This window comes from Carassius auratus, chromosome 8, assembly GCF_003368295.1.
Source record: "Carassius auratus strain Wakin chromosome 8, ASM336829v1, whole genome shotgun sequence".
In the NCBI taxonomy this organism is placed as follows: Eukaryota; Metazoa; Chordata; class Actinopteri; order Cypriniformes; family Cyprinidae; genus Carassius; species Carassius auratus.
In genome coordinates this window covers 10,591,541-10,615,700 of record NC_039250.1, presented here as the reverse complement: position 1 = coordinate 10,615,700, position 24,160 = coordinate 10,591,541, and the positions used below count along the sequence as shown (strand labels likewise).

At 37.2% G+C, this 24,160-nt stretch overlaps 1 protein-coding gene across 1 annotated transcript; it reads left to right on the top strand.

The window, feature by feature from the left end:
• The first annotated feature begins 5,504 nt into the window (after positions 1-5,504).
• Positions 5,505-23,889, top strand: LOC113107959 (ral guanine nucleotide dissociation stimulator-like 1). The gene is made up of 18 exons (XM_026270792.1): positions 5,505-5,816; positions 13,696-13,806; positions 15,035-15,243; positions 15,995-16,069; positions 16,383-16,576; positions 16,688-16,812; positions 16,915-17,130; positions 17,520-17,623; positions 18,270-18,354; positions 18,681-18,770; positions 18,909-18,995; positions 19,188-19,220; positions 19,335-19,456; positions 19,548-19,637; positions 20,038-20,218; positions 20,307-20,558; positions 21,616-21,730; positions 21,832-23,889. Exons 1-18 carry the CDS (start codon positions 5,772-5,774, stop codon positions 22,017-22,019), a joined length of 2,322 nt encoding a protein of 773 aa, XP_026126577.1. The 5' UTR covers positions 5,505-5,771; the 3' UTR covers positions 22,020-23,889.
• The last annotated feature ends 271 nt before the right edge of the window (positions 23,890-24,160 follow it).

Sequence of the window (24,160 nt, the reverse complement as noted above, 5' to 3'; positions counted from 1 at the left end):
CCTCTACTGGGCATGTAAACTGTTGTTGAGATAGATTAACACTAACACTTTCTCTCCTTTCTCCTTTATTCCTTGTCTTCTTGAGATTCTGGGAAATGAGTCTCTGTGAGAGTCTTTCACAGTTCCAGCCATTTGATGCTAACAGATGTTTTGACCTCACATTTCATAATGACAGAGTTTCCACTGTGGCATCTAGCCTGTGCTTCTTCTGATGGTGCTCAGTGGGGAAGATGTTGCTCTCTTCTTTGTTTTGTTTCAGTTTTCTTTCATCTGAAAACCCCAGGAGCTACTCAAGGACTTTCAGTTCTTCATTCATCTCTCTTGGTTGATTACAGTAATGTTTCTGTGATATTAAGTGATGTTGATTAATGAGGCGGAAAAGAAAACCGCTCACCCAGAAAAGGGAAATGAATGAAAATAGAGAAAGAGCAAAAAATGGTTTGTTTTGTTCAGAACGGAATACTAGCACACTGCATTTACTACACAGAAAGCGTATTTCACAACATTCAATTATGCATGTTTATTTGTTTGTCTAATATGAAAACAAATAGTTATTTAACCTTTTTTTAAATTTAAAAAAAAAAAAAAACATTTCCACATTTGGAAACAATATGGATTTTAATTCAACATTGAAAATGTGGTCAGGTGGATGTTCTTTTGAACTTTATATTCTTAATAGAACCTTTAAAGAATATGTCATCAATGTTTTAACATGTTTTTTTGAGCAGCAAATCAGAATATTAGAATTATTAGAATTTCTAAAGAATCATGTGACGCTGAAGACTGGGGTAATGGCTGTTGAAAATTCAGCTTTGTCATCACAGGATTAAATTATATTTCAAAACATATTAAAATCAAGCAAACAGATATTTTAAGTTCTAATAATATTAGAAAATATTGCTGTTTTTTTTTTTTAGCAAATAAATGCATAAACATCAAAAACTGACTTTGTCGACTCCAAACCTTGGACCCAAAGTTTTCACTTGTGTTAGATTGTGTTCATTTCTTGTCAAGTTGATTTAAAAAGAAACCAAACATAATTTTGAAAATTATCTCACCGTGTTATGGCAACATGAGATCATAGATTCTTGAGAATGACTCTGTGACTCACAGATTAAAGTGAATAATGTTGAACTTTGTAGCAGACGGCGCTTCTGCACATAACAACCTCCAGGAAGGACTTGAGTTCCCTGGCCCATCATAACACAGAGAAATACACCACCACTGAAGGTTCCTTCCCAGCGCCCTCTAGCTCCAGCATTCTCTGTCTGCGTCAGCTCAGCTATAACTCTTCTACATGTGACACTGGTGCAACACACAGCAGTCCAAAATCTGACCGTAAATCTTCATATACATACAGAATGGACTAGACTTGCATTTTCTAGACTTGCATTTTCTTTATCCTCAGGTTTTTGCGAGCACCTTTGGCTGTGTAGACAAGATAGCTGACTAGTCGGTCAGGTACAATGACAAAAGGCACATAGAGTTGGAAGGCTTCAAGCAGGAAGTGGAGAGATTTCCTGGAATGTGAGTTTTTTCCCCCCACAGTGGTGCAATAACATCAGTCTCGTTACTCATGACTATTTCACAGGCCTTGTGCGTATGTGTTTTCTTGTGTGTGTTTACACGTATTTGTGTGTGTGAGTCTACCGCAGAAGGAGAGACTAACTGGAGACTGCGACTGTACTCTAGGGAGGTTTAGATTCATTATCCCTATTCAGTATCTTGATTCAGTCTCTATTGGTGTCGACAGAACAGAAATCCTCAGCCTCCCTAGGGGTCTAAACATGCTCCCTAAGATTCCCTCTAAGCCTGTTTCCTAAGCTCAACCCACTATGCATCCCCACCTGAAAATAAACACCAGAAAATCTTCAACAAATGAGAATATTTTGCTCTATATTATGCCTATAAAATTAAAATTCTGTCCGAAAATTTCCGAAACCTGATATGATTTTCTGTTTTTCTCAGAGCACAAAAGGAGATGTTTGGCCAGATGTTCATGCTGCTCTTTTTCAAAACAGTGAAAATGAATGGTGTGCAGAAGCTATTAAGCATTATATATAAAAACCAGACAAAAAAAAAAAAAAAAAAAACACCAGATATGTGAGATGTCTTGATGCACTTAAATTCACTAAAACACTCTTCTGACACACTAGTTTATTTATTTTACCTTCCTAACAAGAATTTTTTTGAAGAGTACAACATTTTTTGTACAGTTTAAAAGTCTTTACTGTCACTTTTGATCGATTCAATGCATCCTTCCTTGCTAAAATAGTATTAATAATAATAATAATAAAAACTTACTGACCCTGAAGGATGCATCACAGAAAAGAATGAAAATTCCCAAAACAGAAAAAGTTTGGCGAACTATTGCTTAAACAGGTTTGCATTTTTACAAATGAATATTGGGTCAATATAGATTTACTGTAGTTCACACATCCTGAATGTAATCAAATGATTACAGAGTGTTTCCTTTAGAGATTGGCATCACTACTGCTGCGGTGGTTGTGCATATGGATACACACTATCTCTATCTATTCCCTAGGGCTATAGCAGTGTATGAGATCAGAGGTGTGTGTGTGTGTGTGTGTGTGTGTGTGTGTGTGTGTGTGTGTGTGCACGTCAGCCGGGTCCAGCCCAAGCGTCTGCCATTTGTCAGACCTTGTTGTCGTGCACTGCAATGACATCACTCCCTTTTGAAAGCAAACAGCTATCCCTTGAGGGGGACGAAGAGGTCATGACCTCTCCCACTGCTTCTCCATGCTTCCCAGAGCCCCCGAGAAGCAGCTGAGTAGAGGACACCCAGTCAGACCGGCCTGGGAACTGGAGCGGATCCCAGAGAATGAGGGTTTCCCCTCTGAAGCCCCATTGCCCTCACTCACCGGACCACTCTTTGTATGTCAAACACACTTATTGAATTTGTTGTGACTCTAGGCATGACGTTGAGGGTGATGTAGTTTGGTTTGAGGGAGTCATGTGATAGGTTGTCAGGGTTCTCCAGTGGTTACTCGCATGCATTTTACTAATACAGTCTTGGTCCTGGTATCTAGAATGTTAACCACAGTCAAGGATATTCACCGCATGGATAAACCATAGAGCTTGACTAAATTCCATGAAATTCTAGATTGAAAATTATTTGCTCGTGGACTAGACTCAACAATTTGGTTATATTTGGTTATATATGCTGACTTGACATATGTAACACACTTTTGTGGTACCACTTATGTATTTACATTCTTGCTCATCTATCATGACTGCCTACAGTGGTAGAGACATTTTTTATTTTATATTTTTTTAAATTTCTAGGCTATGCTTTAAGCACTGCAAGCCTTCTCTTAGCCACTTAATATATCTTTTGTATTACAAATGTCGGTTTATAAATATATTATCTGTTTTCCTGATGTAATTGCAATTTAACTTGATAGGTCATGTGATTAATCATGGATGTATGTGATCATGTGATCATACATGGTTGTATATATGGAGGTGTGTCTCCCCACTTTGTTTCATGTCTGATGAAGGGCTTGGACCCGAAACGTTACACGTGGTGAGCAATCATTAAAATTGCTAAGGAGCATTTTCTGGTGTGCGGACTCATTGTTTACCTATATTTTGAAAAGTGCCTTCAAAAACCTCTTAATGTGCTATACATTTTTTATTATTATTGGCATTTTTAATAGCTTCTAATTCAAGAGGTTCTGATGTTCCCCAGAACAGTTTTGAGAGATATATTTTATGTAATTTAATCAATTTCTCAACTAATTCATTAACATTGACACAGGACAAGAAAAAGCTAGATTTGAGAACAAATAGCAACATGGCAACATGTGATCAATGTGGTCAAGTCAAGTCTTTGCATAAAGATAAAAATAACAGTAGAGCATATTAATACAGATAGATACAGAATAAATATAAAATACAACTATACAAATAAGGGCATGTTAATTTTTTTTTTTATTAAATAGAGTAAAAACCAGTGAAGTAAACAAACAGTGCAGATAAAAAGATTGTAGTGCAAAAGAGCGTATTCAGACTGATTTAAAGTGACAAAAATTCTGAATTTATTTTTTATATAAGATGTATTAGTCTAGGACATTGATCTCAAACTCAATTCCTGGAGGGCCACAGCTCTGCACAGTTTTGCTCCAACCATAATCAAACACACCTGATCCAGCTAATCAAGGTCTTCAGGATTACTAGAAACTTCCAAGCAGGTGTGATTTGGAGCTGGTTGGAGCTAAACTCTGCAGAGCTGTGGCCCTCCAGGAATTGAGTTTGAGACCACGGGTCTAGGACATTTCTTTTGGTGTTTTACTAGTAGTCACTAGGTTAGTCTTCTCTAGAGGAGTATACAGTGCCCTTATTTGGTTGGGAAAGTATAAAATCTGTTTATATACTATTTTATACTAAATGTTTGGGATTGAGCAACATTGCCTGTAAAATGTATTTAGTTTGAGGGAGTACTCTTAGAATCTGTCTTCATAAAACTATAGCCCTTGAGGTTTATGATCTCACCGCTGGCCTTGTTAAGATGGAAGTAAAGGGCAGAAGGAATTGAAAAGCTTTCTTTTGTGTTCCCCAGTGTCGCTGCATGAACGATCACAATGATTCTCTATGGCGTCTTAATTGTCCTCTAGGAAGCATACGTGTAGCTGGACATGTGAGAGCCTGACTGTGTGAGAGAATGAACTGCCACATAACACCTGATCATTTCCACCTCGTCTCCACTGGGTTCAAACAAATGAAAAACCAGACGTCCTGCACGTAAGGGACATAATGGAAAATCCCTTCAATCAGACAATCAACTACAGCGTCAGCCTTCCTCATATTGTCTTGAGTTTAGCCATCCAATCATATTAGAATCTTTCCATCTTAAAGTTAAGATGTAATGGAAATAGGTACTGTATTTTCTTCTTTACTGTGACGTAGATCCCAAGAGAAACAGATTGCTGAAAAATGAAAAAAATGTAGATTGGGTACTTGGTTGAGACCAATGATTGTTGATTGGATGGAGGCAGATCTGAATGAGAACTCACAGTATATTATAATAAAATGACATAGTTTAAGACTAAATTATTTTTGGTTTTTGGACAGGACTCCCTGGTAGGAGAGATTTACATCTCAATGGAATAATTCCAGGTAAAAATAAAATAAGTAAAAAAATATTTCTTAAAAAATAAAGTATAAATAAAAATGATTGAAAATTAAAAAAAAGTACTTTATAGCCTACTACTATTTGGAGAGCTATCATCACCATCCTCTTACAATGTATGAAAAAAGAAAACGGCTTGACCATTCTGCTAAACAGCACCTACTTTTCACAAATAGCCTATTCTGGAGTCACATGAGGGTGACTAGATGATAGAATTTTAATTTTTTGCGTGCACTGCCCATTATCGTGAGTTTTAAAACGTTCTTCGGTGTTAATGTTGATGTTCAGTGTTGATCTATGATGGTGTACAAAGTTATTTAAAAAATGTACGCAGCATTCCAAAATAAAAAGGAATAGAAAGCGAACTACTAAAGCGGGAAGGAGAGAGAGTGCAGTGGGCGGAGTTGTGTCATTCACTAAGCGGGGGTGGACTGCAGAGCCAAAGGGAGGGAGAGAGAGAGAGCGGGGAACAGCTTGCAGAAATCAGTGTCGGGCTGTGTATGTGTGTGCGTGTGCGCGCTGCGCTGGAGGAGAACAATTCACCCAGGATAGCTCTGCGTACTACACTTAAAAACATTTTCGCTGGACTTGGGCTGTGTTCTAATGCCGCTACAGGACGATGAGAGAGGCCCTCACCATGAAATTCGCTTGGAAAGCTAAAATGGTAAGAAGTTGCGGTTCGTTTGCCTCCTGCACACTGTTGATTTTGCGGCTTTGAGCTTCTAAGAGAAAAAGACAGGAGCGGGAGGGGGGAAATAGAGCTTGGAGTGGAGGATAAAGAAGAGTTTGAGAGGGGAGGGGGTCGTGGGGAATCTAAATAATGCTGTTAAATTACATTTTACTGCAGTAATATATCTCTCCCCTCTGTTTATGATCCACACGCTGATTTGGATCTGAAAGTCTCCACGTAGGCGGCGGTTCCCGTTAGTTTCTGACTCTAGAAATACTTCTACTTTTATGATGAACAGCCTCCAAGCTGCAGACAAAAACAAAGCAGACAGATGGGCTTAACCCCACTTGTTATTGTTGTTATCGGTGAGGGATTGTTTCTCGTGGACTTTGGGGTTGTGTTGTTTTTGTGTGCAGGCTGTAGGGGGTAGAAAACGTCTCTGTTTGGGATGATAACACGGTCAGCATCCTTTCATTGTTTGTTTATAGGATTTTAGGGACCTAAACAGAGTCCTCAACTGTCCCACAGCTTTTAAAGTCTATTCGTTGCAATGCTTTTTCAAGGCTTTCATTATTGTTAAAAATATAGTGTTTAAGTTATCTTACCATATAAAGTCGCATAATCAATTTAAATTGACAAAGCACTATACTTTTTAAGTACTTAAGTAGGCTACTTGTTTTCATGTTTTTATTTATTTATCAGATATTACATTTACATATCAGATAGATGCTTTAGATATGCATTCAAAGTATTTTTCCTACGTTTTTGCTATCTTTAGGAGTAGAACCCATGGAATTGGCATTGCTTTTTGTTATTATTGTTAATAGTATAGCAAAAAAAAAAAAAAAAAAAAAATAGAAGCAATAAATATTAATCAAATTAAGTAGTAAATAAATAATAAGAAAAAGCCAGTGATAAAAATAATAAAATGTTATAATATAATACAATTAAACTGAATAAATTAAAGTTAATATAATTAAAGCAAAGAAACCTAACCTCAAAGAGCTCTTGTCTAATCTGATCACATGTGCCCACTTTACTAGTACTCCACTTTTTTATTTCAGAGAAAAACTATTTTGTTTCCTCATGTAGCCCCACCCTCTCTAATATCTGTCTGTGCCACTAAGCAGGCTTTTAAAGCCGCTTTGGAAAACATTTCTTCCAGTACAAAGGGGCAGCACAGTGCACAGACTGTGGGCTCGGCAGGGTCCGGGCAGTGGGTGAGCAGACCTCCTACCATTGTTTTTGAGTGCGGACTGCATGACTCATCCAGCTGGGTATTTATCTGAACGCACTGTACAGGAAACGGCCCGGGAAATACAGACAGACTGATCCACTTCATTCCAGGGACAGTTACTCTTTCAGGCGCATAAAACTGCAGACGTAGTCTGGATGTGCAGCAATAGTGAAAAAGCTCAGTAGGGAGTTGTTTGTAATGTCAGGGTTAATGACTTTGAAAGTAATGTACATAGGCTACAGGTATATGTTCTTTTAAAACTATTACACATTGATTGTAGAAATACATACACCTATAAAAATGAATCTTTTTTTTTTTTTTTTGCTTTTTCTGAGATTCAGAAAAACTTTTTTGTACTCGAGCGCTGGATACACTTGTTGGACACGGCTTTGGATGAATTCACATAGTAATACAAGGACAGGTCCATGATGGCAGAATGCAGCCTGACTTTTTCCAGACTTCTGGAATCTTTTTGGATAAAGTCTGTTGACATCGTTAGTGAAACAGCAATATTTCATGAATGCATTTAGGTGCATTATTTAATGTGCATGAAAGCAACAGCTTGTTACACTCTAAAAATGGCTGGGTTAAAAATAACCCAATTGGCAACCCAGCACTGGGTAAATATTGGACAGAACACGTGCTGGGTTAAAGTAACCCAGCATGCTGGTTTACACATTTTAACCCAGCATGCTGGGTTATTGAGAAAACCCAAGATAGAGTCATTTTTACCATTTGTGGGTTTGCATTTTTATGATTCTGGGTTATTCTTGCTGGGTTATTCTCATAATTTCACTTTTGCTTAACAAAGCAATCATGGATTAATAAATAATGAAGAATACAGGTTATTTAGACTGTTAAAAAATATTTTTAATGCCATCTGACATTCAAAATTTTTTACCAATGACAAACAACATGGAATTTTCCCTTTTTTTGTTTCCAGCAAATGCAAAATAAATAAATAAAAATCACAGAAATACAGTTGCAATAAATAAGAAAATTATTTCTGAATGACCTGTGTCTAGCTGTTTAACTATTACATTTTGAGATTTTTAGCTATTTAAATACACAGTGAAATGACATTGACAATTAACATTCTTTAAATTTAAATGTAAAATCATTTAAAGATGTCCTTAAATTTATATCAAGTATATAAAGACTCCTACGTAGGTAGATGTGCACTGCTTAGGGTAGTTCAACATATAGTTCACCCAAAAATAAAAATTCTGTCATTTATTACTCAACTTCATGTCGTTACAAACCCGTAAGCCCTTCGTTCATCTTCAGAACACAAGTTAAGATGTTTTCGTTGATATTCGAGAGCTTTCAGACCAGGTTGAATAATTAGTGACAATTTTCATTTTTGGGTGAACTATTGTCAAACACTTAAGCTCTGAAGCAAAGATCTACACCTGAGAGCAGTGTACTCCGTTATAGAGCCTGTCTATGGAAGGACAATTTTAATAATTAGGAATAGCTAATTATATTTTCAATTGCGTTTTCCACATGTGACAAATTGTGACATTCCAAAACACAATTGCAAATCTTGAACAAAAACACTGTTTCAAAAACACTGAACAAAAATTACGGTTTCAGTTTAGTGACTGCCAAATTTCAAATGGAAAAAGTCAGTTTGTAGCTGTATTTTCCATGTATTATGAGTAATAAGCCTGTCATATTGATCAAATACTGCATCATAGCAGCTTTACAGTATTAAATAGGAAAATAGTGTGTAATAATGCAAAGGGACAAAAGTAAACACTCAATTTTCAGTTAAAGTCAATTCGTCATTGATTCATTGATGTATCGTCCCTCTGTGCAATCAAGTGGATGATATCGCTTGATATTAATTGTACCCAACTAAAGAAAAACAAGGAACAAAAACTCCATCGGTGACAGAATGGAGAAAAAACCTTGGGAGAAACCAGGCTCAGTTGGGGGGTCAGTTCTCCTGTGACCAGACGAAACCAGTAGATCAATTCCAGGCTGCAGCAAAGTCAGATTGTGCAGAAGAATCTGTTTCCTGTGGTCTTGTCCTGGTGGTCCTCTGAGACAAGGTCTTTACAGGGGATCTGTATCTGGGGCTCTAGTTGTCCTGGTCTCCGCGGTCTTTCAGGGATGTAGAGGTCTTTTCTAGATGATGATCTCCATCTGGTCTGGATACGAACTGGATACGGGTGGCTACAGTGACCTTGGAATAAGAGAGAAACAGACTAATGTTAGCATAGATGCAACATAAGAACAAGTACATGAGGTTTTATGAATTACCATGTCTGTTTTTTCACTGTGTCGCACATGTTACCTGCCAAAACTCAATTGGAATCTTTAGCATCTGAATTTCCAATGACTCACATTGAAAACTGTCAATTTTTGTCAGAGGTGGGACCATACTATGGAGAGTGTTTGTATTGGGAGGTGACGTCACTCAAAGACAACTGTGCAAAATGCTTTGAACAATGGAGGTTAAGGCACTACTAAAGGCAGCTGCCGCTCCGAGAGATGTGTGATAAAGAACAGACAGTGCAACCCGGATCTCCCTATATTCTTGGCACCTCACACAATAAATAATTCTGTCATTTTTACCCCAAATGCAGCTACTATCCCCTGCTAACCGTTAGAGCCACATGGTACTATTGGTCAATATTCACCATTAACCAAATGCTTTTCACCGGAGGAATAAAATATAGGGCAAGATGCAACTAGGTAAATAAGAGTAGAACTGCAATGTTGTTTGCTGACGTGCATCAGAGTGCAAACAGTGAGAGATTTGGGGTAAAAACTACAAAATATCTCCCAATACAAACACGCCCCATAGTATAGTCCCACCCTTGACACAAATTGACAGCTTTCTGTGTAAGGCATCTGAAATACAAATGCTTTTCAATTGAGTTTGGACTATTTCACAATGTATATGTCCACATGTGGAAAAATACAATTAAATATACAATTTGCAATTCCTTTTGAAAATAGTCCAGAATATCCTTACCTGTCCATTGATTATGATCAATGCCTAAGAGATCTGCTGTCATTTTTAAATCGCCACAACAATTGGATGGGGTTTTGTGGACTCTGCTCAGTTAAGGAATTCCATGTTTGTTCCAACCTTTAAAATAAAGTTGAAAAAAAAAGAAAAAATACAAATTGTTTTAATAACAGTGATTCAGTTCAATTAACTGTGTGAAGTTAACCATGAAATTGACCCATCATGATTATGAGTTAAATTCACCTATGAGTTGGTCTACAGAAGCAGAATATGATATAGTGATTGGCTGAAAGGTGTGCTTTCAAACTGTCTAATCAATGGGATGTTCCAGTCATTATAAATCACAGTTTTATGTTAATATGCTGGCTATATCAAACACACACAGTCACTGGCACAGATAAGGGAGATCACACTGCATGCGCGCACACAGACATTTCTATGACAAGTCACGTAGGTAAAACAGTCCATATATAAAAACTTATAGATGTACCAAAGTGATAAGGACAAGTCAAAAACACGATCGGGAAAATTAATATATGATGTTTACGCTCATAAATTAGGTACATTCTGGTGCAGCTTTAACTACAGCACGAAATAAAAATATATGTGCGTTTAAGTTACGTGAGGGTTAACGTTAGTTGATTATCACAGACAAACAATTATGTAAAAATGTATAATAAACACGAACTTACCGTTAGACGCCTCAATAAGACTGCACTCGACGAGTTTTTCTCTCACAAATGTATCCATGCGCTTTTCTGACAGGAAAAAAACAAATTTTGAATTATAATTTGTATGTAAAAAGACTTTATAAACCACAAAAGCATCAAATCACTTCACTAACGCGGCCAGCGTCACTCGCTGTGCGTGGCCTGCGTGCGCGCACTTTGAAATGCCCTGAGACGTCGATTCTTTTCCGGGAATCACTTTGTTCGAGAATTACTGAACCGGTTTACTTGAACTGGGTCATCGGTTCTTTTAGACCTGCGGTCTGACTATATTGTACGTAATTTGTATGATTTAAATTTCGATATGGACAACTGCAGGCGTTTACATTAGAGCAGAAAGTCGTATTCACTTTTTGAACTCATTTGACTCACTTAAATATCAAATTCGCTTTTCAGTGTCAGAAACTACTTTTTCCTCTATTTTCACAGGTATTCGCATATTTCAGCCATCAGTCACTTTCTGAAACTTAATAAAACTTTATTAATCTGTCGTCTCAGATACCTTAACACGATTATGCGAGTCGCGTAACGTAGGTTGGCCGTTTGAGGTAAACAGTTCATCATTTAACGTAAATAATGTTGGCCTGTAGACGTTTAACAGTATTGTTGCTGCAAAAAAAAGTTATAATTCTGCCAATTTAAAATAATTATTATTGAAAACATTAAATAAACTTACCTTAAAACAGTTGAAAGCCGTGGCTTTGCCCCGTTGTTCTTCCAAAGTGACAGTTGGGGAGCGATTTAAACATCTTCAAGGCGCGTTAAATAACCCAGCGCTGGCCTGAAACAACCCAGCGATGCAACCCAGCAGGTTTAACCCAACACCTGGTAAATTGAAACTACCCAAAAGTGTTTAAAAAGAAATTAAATTACCCAACAAAATGACCCAACAGACTCAACCCAGCATTTTGGGTTAAAAAATAACCCAGCCGTTTTTAGAGTGTAAACATCTGTATTCATTTAAAGTCTTCCCACAGTATCTTGAGTAAGCACTGCAAAAATAAGTAAATAACCACATTTTTAAAAACGAAACAATCTTAATGTCTAATGAGATGGCACAAAAAGGTTAACAATAGTTTTTTTTAGACTAAAACTAGTCTTCATATGTTTTGTATATAAGTATATATATATATATAATATTTTTTTCTTGTTTTTTGCACTCTAAGGAGACTTGTCTTTAAAGGAGATCTATTATGCTACTTTTTACATGATGTAAAATGTCTCTTGATGTCCCCAGACACTGTATGTGAAGTTTTGGCTCAAAATACCTCACAGATAATTTTTCATGGCTTGTTAAAATTGCCAATTTTAGGGTATGAGCCAAAACATGACATTTTTGTATGTCGCCCATTAAATGCAAATGAGTTAGCTGGAGGCCTCCTTTCAGAAGAGGGTGGAGCTTCAAGAGCTCAAGCTTCAGCATACAAATAAACATTCTACTGTTAGTACAAGCCTGTTATCTTTATAGAAAATTTACTCTGTTTAAAAGTCAGTAATTGAATTTTACTATGCATATTAAATGATCGCTTATGAATTACACATACGAGGAGCATTGTGCGATTAAAAATAACAACAGCTGGTCTCATTGTGCCTAAGCTGCTATTACAAACTATAAAAGTCCCACAAGCGGTCAAATTCACATTGCTTTCATATGCAATTTTTAACTACCACATTCCTTTTTATGATTATTCTGGTAGCATGTGAAGGCAGCACCAGTGAAACAGGCATAGCTTTAGCAACATTAGCCTTTACAGAGTGCTAAGAAGCTCTTTCAGAAGTGCAATTTTGGAAAAGAAACGTGTGATGCTTACTTTGTCTGGAGCTGATGTTCACACACGAAGCGTTGGTATTGATCCCTAAACATATAGGGGATTTTTTTCCTGTGATATTTCCTTTGAAAATAAAAATTCAATGCTAATGCTACATCAAGAAAACCGTAATGTTGCACTGCTGCTTCTCACTCAGGGCTGTGTCTATGCTAATAGGGCATAGAGTGTCACAAATGGGCGGGACTTTCCTATTGTGATGTGTACATTGGGAGAAATCTGGAACTGCTCATTTTGGAGAGACTGTTTATAATTTATTGGGATTATAAAAGAATGAGTGGGTGGATTTGTACCATTATAGGTTGGTTGTTTTCACACACTGCGGCCACACAACTGTGTTTAAACACCTTATAAAGGTGATTTTTGCATAATAGGTCTCCTTTAAAGCTAGCATTTTCTAAATGGTATTTCTTTTTATTTAACTTCATCATTTTTAAATTAAAATCTTTTCAACCGAATGCAAGTTGGCATTTAGATCTGCTGTCATCTTAATCCCTGACCCCCTTTTTCCTTTTCAATAATCCATTTCACTCATATACGTCACAATGCTGAAGAAAATAGTTTAATTGAGGTTAAAGACAAATTTATTTTGGATATGAGAGACTGCACAGGATTTCGTATATCACATCTCTACTTTAGTATTATCTAAAGTAGGCAGAATTTATCGATATTCTCTGTCTGACAGTTTAATATGAAAATTAAGCTGTGCACAGCCTGAAAGGCTCCACTCACCCAGACACTTAATGTTGGCCATCCCATTATACTGTTTGCATTTGTGTGTCTGACTGAGAAAGCCTATGTGTGTGTATGTATATGTTTACAGACTAAGTCTGGTTCTTGAACCCCAAGGCTGGATGGAGATATCCTTCACTGTTAAGAATCCAGGCCAGCTCTGATCTCATTTCTCTCTCCCCCTCTTTCTGTCTCCATCCTCCAAATGGGTTATCATTTTCTCTCCTCCACTCACTCCCTGTCAGTCTTTTGATACTAAAATTTAAAGCCAGAGTTCCTGTTTATGCTGAACTGAGACATGTTTTTCCCCAATTTGACGCCATGACATTCCAAATGGAGTAACATTGATTGTTTTCTCCCTCTGCAGAGCTCAGTGCAGGACTGGGGAGAGGAGGTCGAGGAAGGAGCCATATACAACGTGACGCTGAAGAGGGTCCAAATCCAGCAGGCGGCTAACAAAGGCGCAAGATGGCTGGGGGTGAGAGGAGGCCTTTGATCTGAATGCACTTCCACTCTTTATGTAAAGAAACAATTCGGCTGCCCATGCTGGGCCAGCCAGACCGTAGTGCATATTAAGGGTGACGTTGTAAAGCTTTTTATGGTTTACGGATGTATTTATTTGTGGTCGCAAAAAATGCATACAACTTTTTAAAGAGTGGTTTGTTTGGTAAAAGTAAAAGCCAAAAATGAAAGTTGTCACCATTTATTCACATTGATGTCATTCCAAACCTGTATGACTTACTTTCTTATATACAAAAGATTGTGTTTGTTGTGTCAGTCGTGTTGTTTTGAACCCCACTGGCTTTTATTATATGGACAAAAACATTCAAATTACCTTCTTTATGTTTTCCTTAATGTTATCACTACTTATGTGTTTTAGTGGCAGGAAACATTAAACTCTGTTCTCTGTTGCACATTTTCAACCGAAAATTTGCTGCATGAATTTCAGTGTTTATACAACATTGTTATTTTATGAAGGCATGCTGTTATGGCCCCGTTCCGAATTACAGTGGTCAATATGTTATAATCTGTTGCTTTAACCATGAATACATTTTTCCATAATGTCAACACCCTTCTGAATCAACATCAAAAAAACAAAGCACTTATGAGCTGATTTGATTTCCATAGGGTTTTAGTTTGTTGTAACACAGCTGTTTCTACACTAAATGGGTGTCGAGTTAAAACCCAGTTAATTTAATGGAGTCATTTCATGATTTCAAAAGTAAGTTTGCTTTACAGTAATCATACTACAAAAATGTAAACAGAAATTCATTTGACATTGCAATTAAAAGAAAGCACGTCTTACTTTTCGACACCAGTTAGAGCTCTGTTTCAGAGAATTCATGGTGCTTAATGTTTGACCTAGTTTTAGGGACTGCAACTCAATCATTTTATTTTTTCGCCTAGAAGATTTAGTATTTTTGCTGATTCAGTGACATTGACAGTGGCCTACTTTTAAATCACTTATTTTTGTGCGAACCATATTTATTCAACTAATGAAGCATTTTTAAGAAGTCTGCCGACTTTTCCAGCATGTCTCAGAGAGGGAGGAGGAGAGTTGCTCTGATTAAAAGCAGATTGTAGAGTTTCCTGTTGTAGCGTGCTTGCACTACCAAGGTCTTTTTCTTCCCCTGTTTATTTCTGCTTTTCTTGATACTGGAGTGCATGCTTAAGTATTTTCCTGTCCTTCTCCTTTGCTCTCTCAGGCGGAGGGTGACCGCTTGCCCCCAGGTCACACAGTCAGCCAGTTGGAGACGTGTAAGATCAGGAGTATCCGGGCGGGGACACTGGAACGTTTGGTAGAGACACTCCTCACAGCGTTTGGTGATAATGACCTGACCTACACCAGCATCTTCCTCTCCACGTACAGGGCCTTTGCTACTACACAGAGTGTACTGGAGTTGCTGCTGGACAGGTGTGTACTCTAGTGTGCTTGTTTTTAATTGCACACATCATAAATGTCAGGTGAAACCTGCGTGCATTCTGATGCATTCTGAAGTTTTGAATGTTCATGTTTGCATGTATGCTTAGTGAAGAGAGGTTGCATTTTGTGGTCACGCACGCTAAGCAAGTACTAATGCCCATCTGGTATTCCTGGTATTAATGTAAACACAGTCGGTTAAATTGCATTAATGTAAACCGGTTAAACAAAAAAGTTGAAAATTGTATAAGGAAAAATAGTAGATCTACAGGGTTCGCACAGTACCAGGGAATTTTTTTAAAGTCTTATTTCAAGGTCTGGAAAATTCATGGAAATAAATTAAATGTCATGGTGGAAGTGTCAATGGTCAATATGCAAAAAAAAATTCTAGTTCTGTTCACTCCCTCGAGTATTTCTTTCACTGCATATTGCTTTTTGTATAAACTGCTTTATATCATGAGTGACTGAAATGTGGGAAACCTATCCCTATCTATGCAATATACTTCCCAGTTTAAATGCATCAAAGTAATATTTTATTACTAAAAATTATTTTATGTTATCCAAGTGTTTGATATTTAAAAACCTTTACTAATTAAAAGTGGACTAGATCAAGTGATACAATTTTTTAAATAAAAATAATATGACCACTTCACACAACCTTTAGTTTTTTGGGTCCTTGTTCAATGGTTACTGCCTTTACCATTTGTCAGAATGCTCACAGGTTGGTTTCTGTCTTGGTGTTCAGGTATGGCAGTTTTGAGGATTGTGAGGGGGAGCGTAACCAGTGTCGGTCTGGAGAGAGCGGAGTTGCTGTGAGAACGTGAGTTCCGTCATCATCGTGGTTATCTGTGCTGCTGTATCTGCTGTGACTTCCGAGCAGCTCTCGTGTTTATTGCTTCATTTCCATGGAAATGCAAAAATAGAGGTCAAACACTATGATGTTGTGTGCATGCTGGTGTGTGAGTTAAGAAGCAATAAGAAATAAAAGGGATGTGATGAATAATGGTGCTTGGTTGCTGCATGAATCACAGCATTACAGCTGAATTATACTATGAGAGATTCCCTCACTGGTTTTCTCTGGTTTATACAAACATCTATGTGTTCTTATTCTTATTTTTTTTTTTTTTCTTCAGTGCTTTGGCCTCTATTCTAAGAGCCTGGTTGGATCAGTGTCCAGAGGACTTCCAGGAACCTCCATCATATCCGAGCTTGCATCGTGTGCTGGGTTTCCTGCAGAAGGCCATGCCAGGCTCAGAGCCAATGCGCCGGGCTCAGAGTCTGCTAGAACAATTGCGTGTCCAGACAAGCCTTGAAAATGAGACTGAAAGTAAGACATATCTGGTTACTGTTAATAATTTTATCCATCCTATCTAACTTCTTGTCCATTCATGTTTGTTCTGTCTTCCTGTGCTTACAAAAAACTGTCCGTTTGTTGCAGGAGGCTTTCAGTACACCAACCCTTTCTGCATAGGGGAAGATGAGGAAGTGGAAATCGATTTGCAGGAGGACTTCTTCTCCTTTAAGGTTGACCTTGTAGCAGAGCAGCTGACTTATATGGATGCGGTGAGCGAGAGAAACCTAGATTAAATCAGTACTAAGGGAACACAAAATATTATTTTGTACTGTCTTTGGCTCAAGCTAAGAAATATTTCCTTCTTTCCGCAGCTGTTGTTTAAGAAGGTGGTTCCTCATCACTGTTTGGGTGCCATCTGGTCTCAGCGTGATAAAAAGGACGGCAAACAGAGCGCGCCCACCATCCGCGCCACCATCACCCAGTTTAATGCAGTAACGGCATGCGTGGTCAGCACCATCCTCCGTCAGCGGCAGATGCGCCCGCATTTGCGTGCTCGCATCATCCAACGCTGGATCGACATTGCACAGGTGCACAACCCAACACACACACATTTGCACGGTCACATCTCCCAGTATGACTTAAGTTTTGCTCACGTTTAAACCTGTCCCGTTTCATTTGAGCCGAATCTGAAGTGCTTTAGTGTTGTGTGATTTTTCTAGCAATACTTTAGATAAAGATAAAGCCTGATGTTGATCTGGAATATAGTTTTTCAAAAGGCATTTACTGTTCTTGGTGCATTTGGGTGAAGACTGACACCTAATCTGTTTCTTTGTAAGACATAACTGTTTTAGATGAGATCTAGATAAACCAAAGTAGACATAATAATGACTTTCAACCTCCCAGAGGATTTCTGAAAAAGTGTTTTTAGGACCATTTGTAAATGAATATGTATAAACATGGATTAACGTGTTCTCAGGAGTGTCGCATTCATAAGAACTTCTCATCTCTGAGAGCCGTTGTATCAGCGCTGCAGTCCAACCCCATCTACAGACTGAAGAGAGTGTGGGCCTCTGTTTCCAAGTAAGTTCTATCAATAAATAAACCTGTCAGTCATTTCTTGATTTCTAAAAATGATATAGACTGGTGAAATTATTCAAATCCTTTCGATAACATTGGTTCTGTTTACCTGTTATGTTATGATTCCTAGGGAAGTCTCTAAATGAATGCCATTCTAAAGTTTGGGATCACTATTATTGATTTGAAATGTACACTTATTCAGCAAGGATGCATTCCATTGATCAAAAATGATGGGAAAAACATTTAAAATGTTACAAAATATTTTTATTTTAAATAAATGCTGTTCTATCAAAGCATCCTAAAAAAAGACAGTTTCAAAACTCCATTAAGTTGCACAATAATTTTCAAGTTATAATATTAAGTGTTATTTAGTACCAAAATACGCATATTAAAATGATTACTGAAGGATTATGTGACACTGGAGTAATAGCTGCTAAAAATCACAGGAATAAGCTACACTTGAATATATATTAAAATAGGAAAGAGTTATTCTAACATTGTAATGGTCTTTCACAATATTACTGTTGTTACTATATTTTTGTCAAATAAATTTGACATGCATAAAAGTCGTGTATTCTGTAATGATTTTTGCTATGATACCAGGAATGACATGCTCTGAGATTGTTTTTGTTTCACTCTGCAACTTTAGAGATAGCATGCAGATGTTTGAAGAGCTTTCCGATATTTTCTCTGACCAGAACAATTACCTTACAAGCAGGGAACTGCTAATGAGGGTGAGCTCATGCACACGTCTCTCTTTTTCAGTTCTGTTGTGTTTTCTTTGCACAGAGGCATTTAAATTAGCTTTCCCCGAATAACTAGGTCAAAATAAAATAGAATGAATGATAATAAATACATGAAATCTTTTGCCTGTTGTGTTTGTATTTTGAAAATGTGTTTATTATATTTTAGGCTAATTTGATGATGCTTTCAGGTACAATCAGAGTGTAGTAGTTTCAACTCTGTTTTACACAAAAAAGTTCAGAAAATGGAGACAGTTCTGCCAATTCCTCCTGTGCCTGTAAAAAAAAAACTAATGATATCTTTCTGATCTTCACAGGAGGGCACCTCAAAATTTGCCAGTCTGGACAGCTGTGCCAAAGATCACCAGAAAAGATCCCACAAGAGACTGCAGTTACAGAAAGAGATGGTGAGTACGGTAGTTAAAAAAACAACAACAAAAACTATTGTCAGTATATACTGATAACAGAACATGTGTTAAATATTGTTTAAAATGTGTCATGTTACCTTAAAGCTAACAAATATATATCAAACTTTTTGTCTCCAGGGTGCCATGCAGGGGACGATTCCATACCTTGGTACATTTCTCACAGATTTGACCATGCTTGATACAGCACTGCCTGACCATGTGGAGGTGAGCCAAGCTGCAAGTCCAACCACACATTTCCAGACAAAAGGAAAACCTCATAAAGAATTATCTCTGTTATTACTGACCTAACATTCCCAGACTGTTGAGGTTTTCATTACCAAGGTTTATTTGACCTTCTTTTGGATGAGTACAATGATGAGGAGAATCTGGGCTAAAGTCTATTTCTGTGTTTCACAGGGAGGACTGATCAATTTCGAAAAGCGGCGCAGAGTAAGTACAACATTCCTTATTATTTGGTTCTTATTATAGTCAAAACATCTGCTGAATCTCATTACTATAGGCATTCAGATCTGTGGGAATGTTGAATAAAATCTCTCTTTGCAGGAGTTTGAGGTGATCGCTCAGATTAAGCTCCTGCAGTCTGCGTGCAATAGTTACAGTCTGACCTCTGATCCCGCATTTCTGCGCTGGTTTAAAAGTCAGCCTCAGTACTCCGAGGAGGAGAGGTACACACGGTTTTCACTCTACATGCCTTTTTTTTTCATCTGAATATTGTGTAAGTCTCAAAAATAATATTTCTCTCTGATTTTCCTGCAGCTATGCGCTGTCTTGCGAAGTTGAAGGATTGGGAGAAAACAGCCCAACGTCACCGAAACCCCGCAAGAGTATGGTGAAGAGATTAAGCCTGTGAGTGACCTAAAACCAAAATCTTAATGCCTACATTGATCATATTTTATTCTTAGGACCACATTAAATCAAAATTACAGATCTGTGACTCAGCAGTCCATGTCTTGTTAACTTTTATGCTAAAAGTTACATTTAAATTAAATTTGTTTAAAAATGTACATTTCACCACCACAGGAATAAAATATAAAAATTATGTTATATAGGAAAATAGAAAACAGAAATTTTCAGTAGTATTTCAGATTTTACTGCATTTTTAATTTAAAGAAAGGAAGCCTTGATGAGCAAGAGCGCAATCGTACCGGCCCAAAACTTTTCTTTTGAATTATATTGCATATTCAAAGAGGATGACAAATTCTAATCATGTATTTAATGCCAGTTTTTGTCCTTCCAACTTCTCTAGACTTTTCTTAGGAACAGACACCACGAACACAAGCTCTCCTGTAAGAGAGAGTCCTCGATCGCCTCCTACTGGCAGCTCTGGGGAGAGCATGGACTCTGTCAGTGTGTCTTCCAGTGACTCTAGTCCCTCAGAGGGTGAAGGCATGACACCCACACACTCTATAGACACTCATCTGAAGAAGGTACAAACAACTTAATTTGTGACCAAATTATTGATTTACTATTATATTAAAATAATGTATTAAATACACATCTGTTTGGTTACCGTAGCAGTCTGATTCTTCCTCCTGCACCTCATTGCACTCCATGGACACCTTCTCTTCTACAGCCAGCGCTTCTATATCTCTGGCCTCCCCGACCCTGCCCGGGCCCCCCTGCATGCACCACCGCTCGATCTCGTTGACGCCCATGTCCCCCTCATCACCTGGATTTCCTCCTCCCTATAACACACAAGCTCAGGATGCGTGCATCATCCGAGTGAGCCTTGAACAGGGAAACGGAAACCTCTACAAGAGTATCATGGTTAGTGAGGAATTAAATATCATTAATCTACTTTTAATAGTGTGCACTGTCTATTCAAGTATATTGGACCATTGGTAATCTATTGGTCAAATATTCTGATTAGTTATTGATAGACTATCTGCAAGGGTTATTAGTAAACTAAAACAATGAAAAAAAAACATTCTTTTTAATTGAAATAATACAAACGTTAGCTGAAGTACATTTTATTGCGATCATTTCTCATTTAAATTTAGTCTAACTTGATGTACTAAAATTACTAAAACAATAAAAATATAAAAATGTATATTACAAACTACAAAAAAGACAAAACAAGCTAACCAAATAACTAAAACTTTAACATTAAAATGGAAAATAAAATTATTATTTCTGATTCAAAATAAAAACTATCAGTATCTCAATGATGCATCCAAAGTCCACTCTGCGGTTTATGAGTTGTCTTATATTAAATGTTGTTTCAAAATTTATGTTGCTAATTAATTATTGTTATTTTTTGTATCTAATATGTGTTTGAAATCAGGCAGATATGCATGTAAAAATAATTAATAAATTTAAAACTGTGGTGTGGGTACTGGTCAAATATCATGAGATAAATTGGGATTTTATTTTATTCTATTGACAGCCTCAGAATTTACCAGAAAAAAAATTAATCAAATCTCTCCTTCCTTGATTTGAAATTCAGTACTTCAGTACTTAATAAAAAAATCATCATTATTATTATTTTTGAATTTTAAAATGTTTCTCATCAGGTCTATATATCCAACATTTTATATTTATAAATTTATATAATATAATATGTTATATAATTTTGGAATAAGTAGAAATGTTGTAAATAATGATATACGTATTTCCAGATAATATTTTAGGGATTTCATTTGGCTTTAGTACAATGATAATATAACAGCCAATTACTTAAATGTTTATTTTTTATAATATAACACTTATAAGAGGTTATATTTAGAGGTTTTTGGAAAAAGCTTTAAAATCCCTGTTCTAATATCACTAAATTAAGAGAGAGAAGACTTTCTGATGTAAAATGCATTATTGTTTCTCCATGCAGCTGACCAGTCAGGACAAAACTCCAGCTGTGGTCTCCCGAGCCATGGCCAAACACAACCTGGAGGGTGAGCAGGCCGCTGACTACGAGCTGGTGCAGGTCATCTCTGAGGAGAGAGGTACGACATTAAAACTTGTGTATCTGGCATATTAAGAAATGCTGTTTAGGTTTCTTATGGTGGAATGCGGTCATCACAATCATTTTTCCCTCTCTCTCCAGAATTGGTCATCCCAGACAACGCCAACGTGTTTTACGCCATGAGCACATCTGCAAACTTTGACTTCCTGTTGCGTCTGCGTGGTTCTGAGGGGAGGCCGGTTCAGCTGCGCAGTCGTTGCAGCTCCACACTACCGCGCACACAGCAACGCTCCAGTCTGTCCCTCAGGCACAGCAAGGTCACACTGTAACCTCTGACCTTTTTTGGACCAGAACAGACTTTGTTAAAAGACTACAGCCGGTGGAGTATTAGAAAATGGCCTTTAAAGACTATTTCAAGGGGAGTTTGTTGACTTCAGAAACATTTCAGAACTAATATAGACATCTCATGTTCTGCCATACTGCCTTTTGAAATGAAAGGCTTATGTTAATAGCAGCATGTGCCTCCGCCTCCCAACCTGGTCAACAAAAGACACATCCCATCCTCCCTATTGCTGGATATTTTGCACAAGTGCAGGAAAGTCTCCTGCTCCTCATCAGTATTTGCATAATGGCACATCGCTTCCTAGCCAAGAGGCCTACACAACTTTCTCAGAGAGACAGAGGGGAACGAAAGAAGCTGTGGGAAGAGAAGTTCAACGACAACCCTGTTGCCTTTATCCACGTTAACGATGGAACTCTTGTATCAGTATTGAAGACGAACTGCAGTAGCTGTGACTTCGTCATCAACTTGTCCTTCTCCTGTCCACTTGTGCACTGTGTGGACAATGTGGATCGTATCCCTAGACTTAAAGTGCTTAGACTGGCTCACTAAGAATCCACAGAATTACATTTACTTTCCATCTTTAAGTGCAAAGTGAAGAAAAGAACAACTGTTTCCTTTTAGATATCACAAAATGGTAGGTATCTATGATGAAACAAGATATATGAAGTTATTTTTTCTGCCTATTCTAAGCATTTTATCTCTGTTTCGGTGTTTCTTATATTGTGAGCTGTGTGATGAATGCAGAGAATATGCATTCTGATTGGTTCCTGCTTGGTTTTATCAAGTCTGTGGTGTTTCCTTTCACGATTGGATCCATGTTGTGTCTTTAAGGTGTGGTCACACAGCACCAATAGGATGGGTTTCTATTAGGAAACCTGGATTGAGCTGCCTTCCTCTATGAAAGTGCACTTACTATAGAGTGGGCGGAGTCAATAGGTGTGTACTTAAAAGAGCACTTGGTCCACTTTTTGTAGCTTTTTTTCTCTTCTGTCTTCAAGTATCACTATATTAATGATATGCTTTTCTTTTTTTGTTTCTTTTTTTATACATGTGTCTTTTGTAAGAGATGAAGAAGTAGCCACGGTATCTATGGAAAAAGGATTTTGGAAGTTTTAAAAAGATTTTGTTAACTAAAAATGAAAATGTAAAAAAAAAAAAAAAAGAAAAAAAAGCTGTGAAATGTGAGTGTGTGATTGTAAAGTAAGCATTAAAACAAGTCAGTCATTTCCATCAACCAGTACAATAATTCACTGTCACTGTACCCCCGTCACCCTAAAAGATGTTTTCCAGAGCAATTTAGACCTGTTACATCTGTGCACCCGGTGAATAACACAAAAACTAGTTTTACACAGAGGCATTTTAACAACAAATAGTTTCAACAGTTTCTAAAGGCTTATTGAATTTTTGCCTTAATCCTGTTCTTTCTCTACATAATTCCCATAAATGTGTTACTCTGGTATGTTATAATCATTAGTTGGCCCTGACTCCTGGTCAAATGTCGACGGATGTATTACAGAATGTGCCAAACATGCCTTTTTTCCTTTGTTCTCTCGCACTATTTAGGAAACTTAAGTTTGTTACATGGAACACGTAAGACTTTGATGACACTAACAGTTTTTCAACAAGGTAAAAATGTAGCGTTTTATCGGTAGTGGGGGCAGCAGTGTTTGTATTTTGATTCTTTTGTCTTAATTCAAATTTATTCAGCACTTGTGAATTTTCTCCATTCTTTAATTTGAATATTTCTTCACTACCAAAGAATTGTACAGAGAGTCAGTGAATATATTATTATCCTTATTATGTTTTGTAATTTGAATATCACTTTTCATGAATTAAATGGAGACTCTCTGAAAGTACTGTGGATGTTGACTGAAATTGATTCACACCTAAAATACCATAAGAAGAAAATAGTAATTCATACAAATGGTTTTGTTTTATAATTCCTTTCTTGTCTGTTGTCTGTTTCTGTACATGATTAAGTTAATACTAAAATATCATTGCACTTTCACCCAGATTACTCAAGTCAGTACTCACGGTGGATGCTTTGACAAATGTACACGTCACCACATTACTCATCATCAACATTATCTCATGATTAGCAGGAGTGTAGAGGCAGGTTTTTTTTTT

Excerpts from the sequence above, each read along its gene's own strand:
- LOC113107959 (XM_026270792.1), top strand. The coding sequence starts at position 5,772 with ATGAGAGAGGCCCTCACCATGAAATTCGCTTGGAAAGCTAAAATG. Across the intron at positions 18,771-18,908 it reads TGCAGTTACAGAAAGAGATG|GGTGCCATGCAGGGGACGAT; the intron begins GTGAGTACGGTA and ends TTTTGTCTCCAG. Across the intron at positions 19,457-19,547 it reads CAGTACTCCGAGGAGGAGAG|CTATGCGCTGTCTTGCGAAG; the intron begins GTACACACGGTT and ends ATTTTCCTGCAG.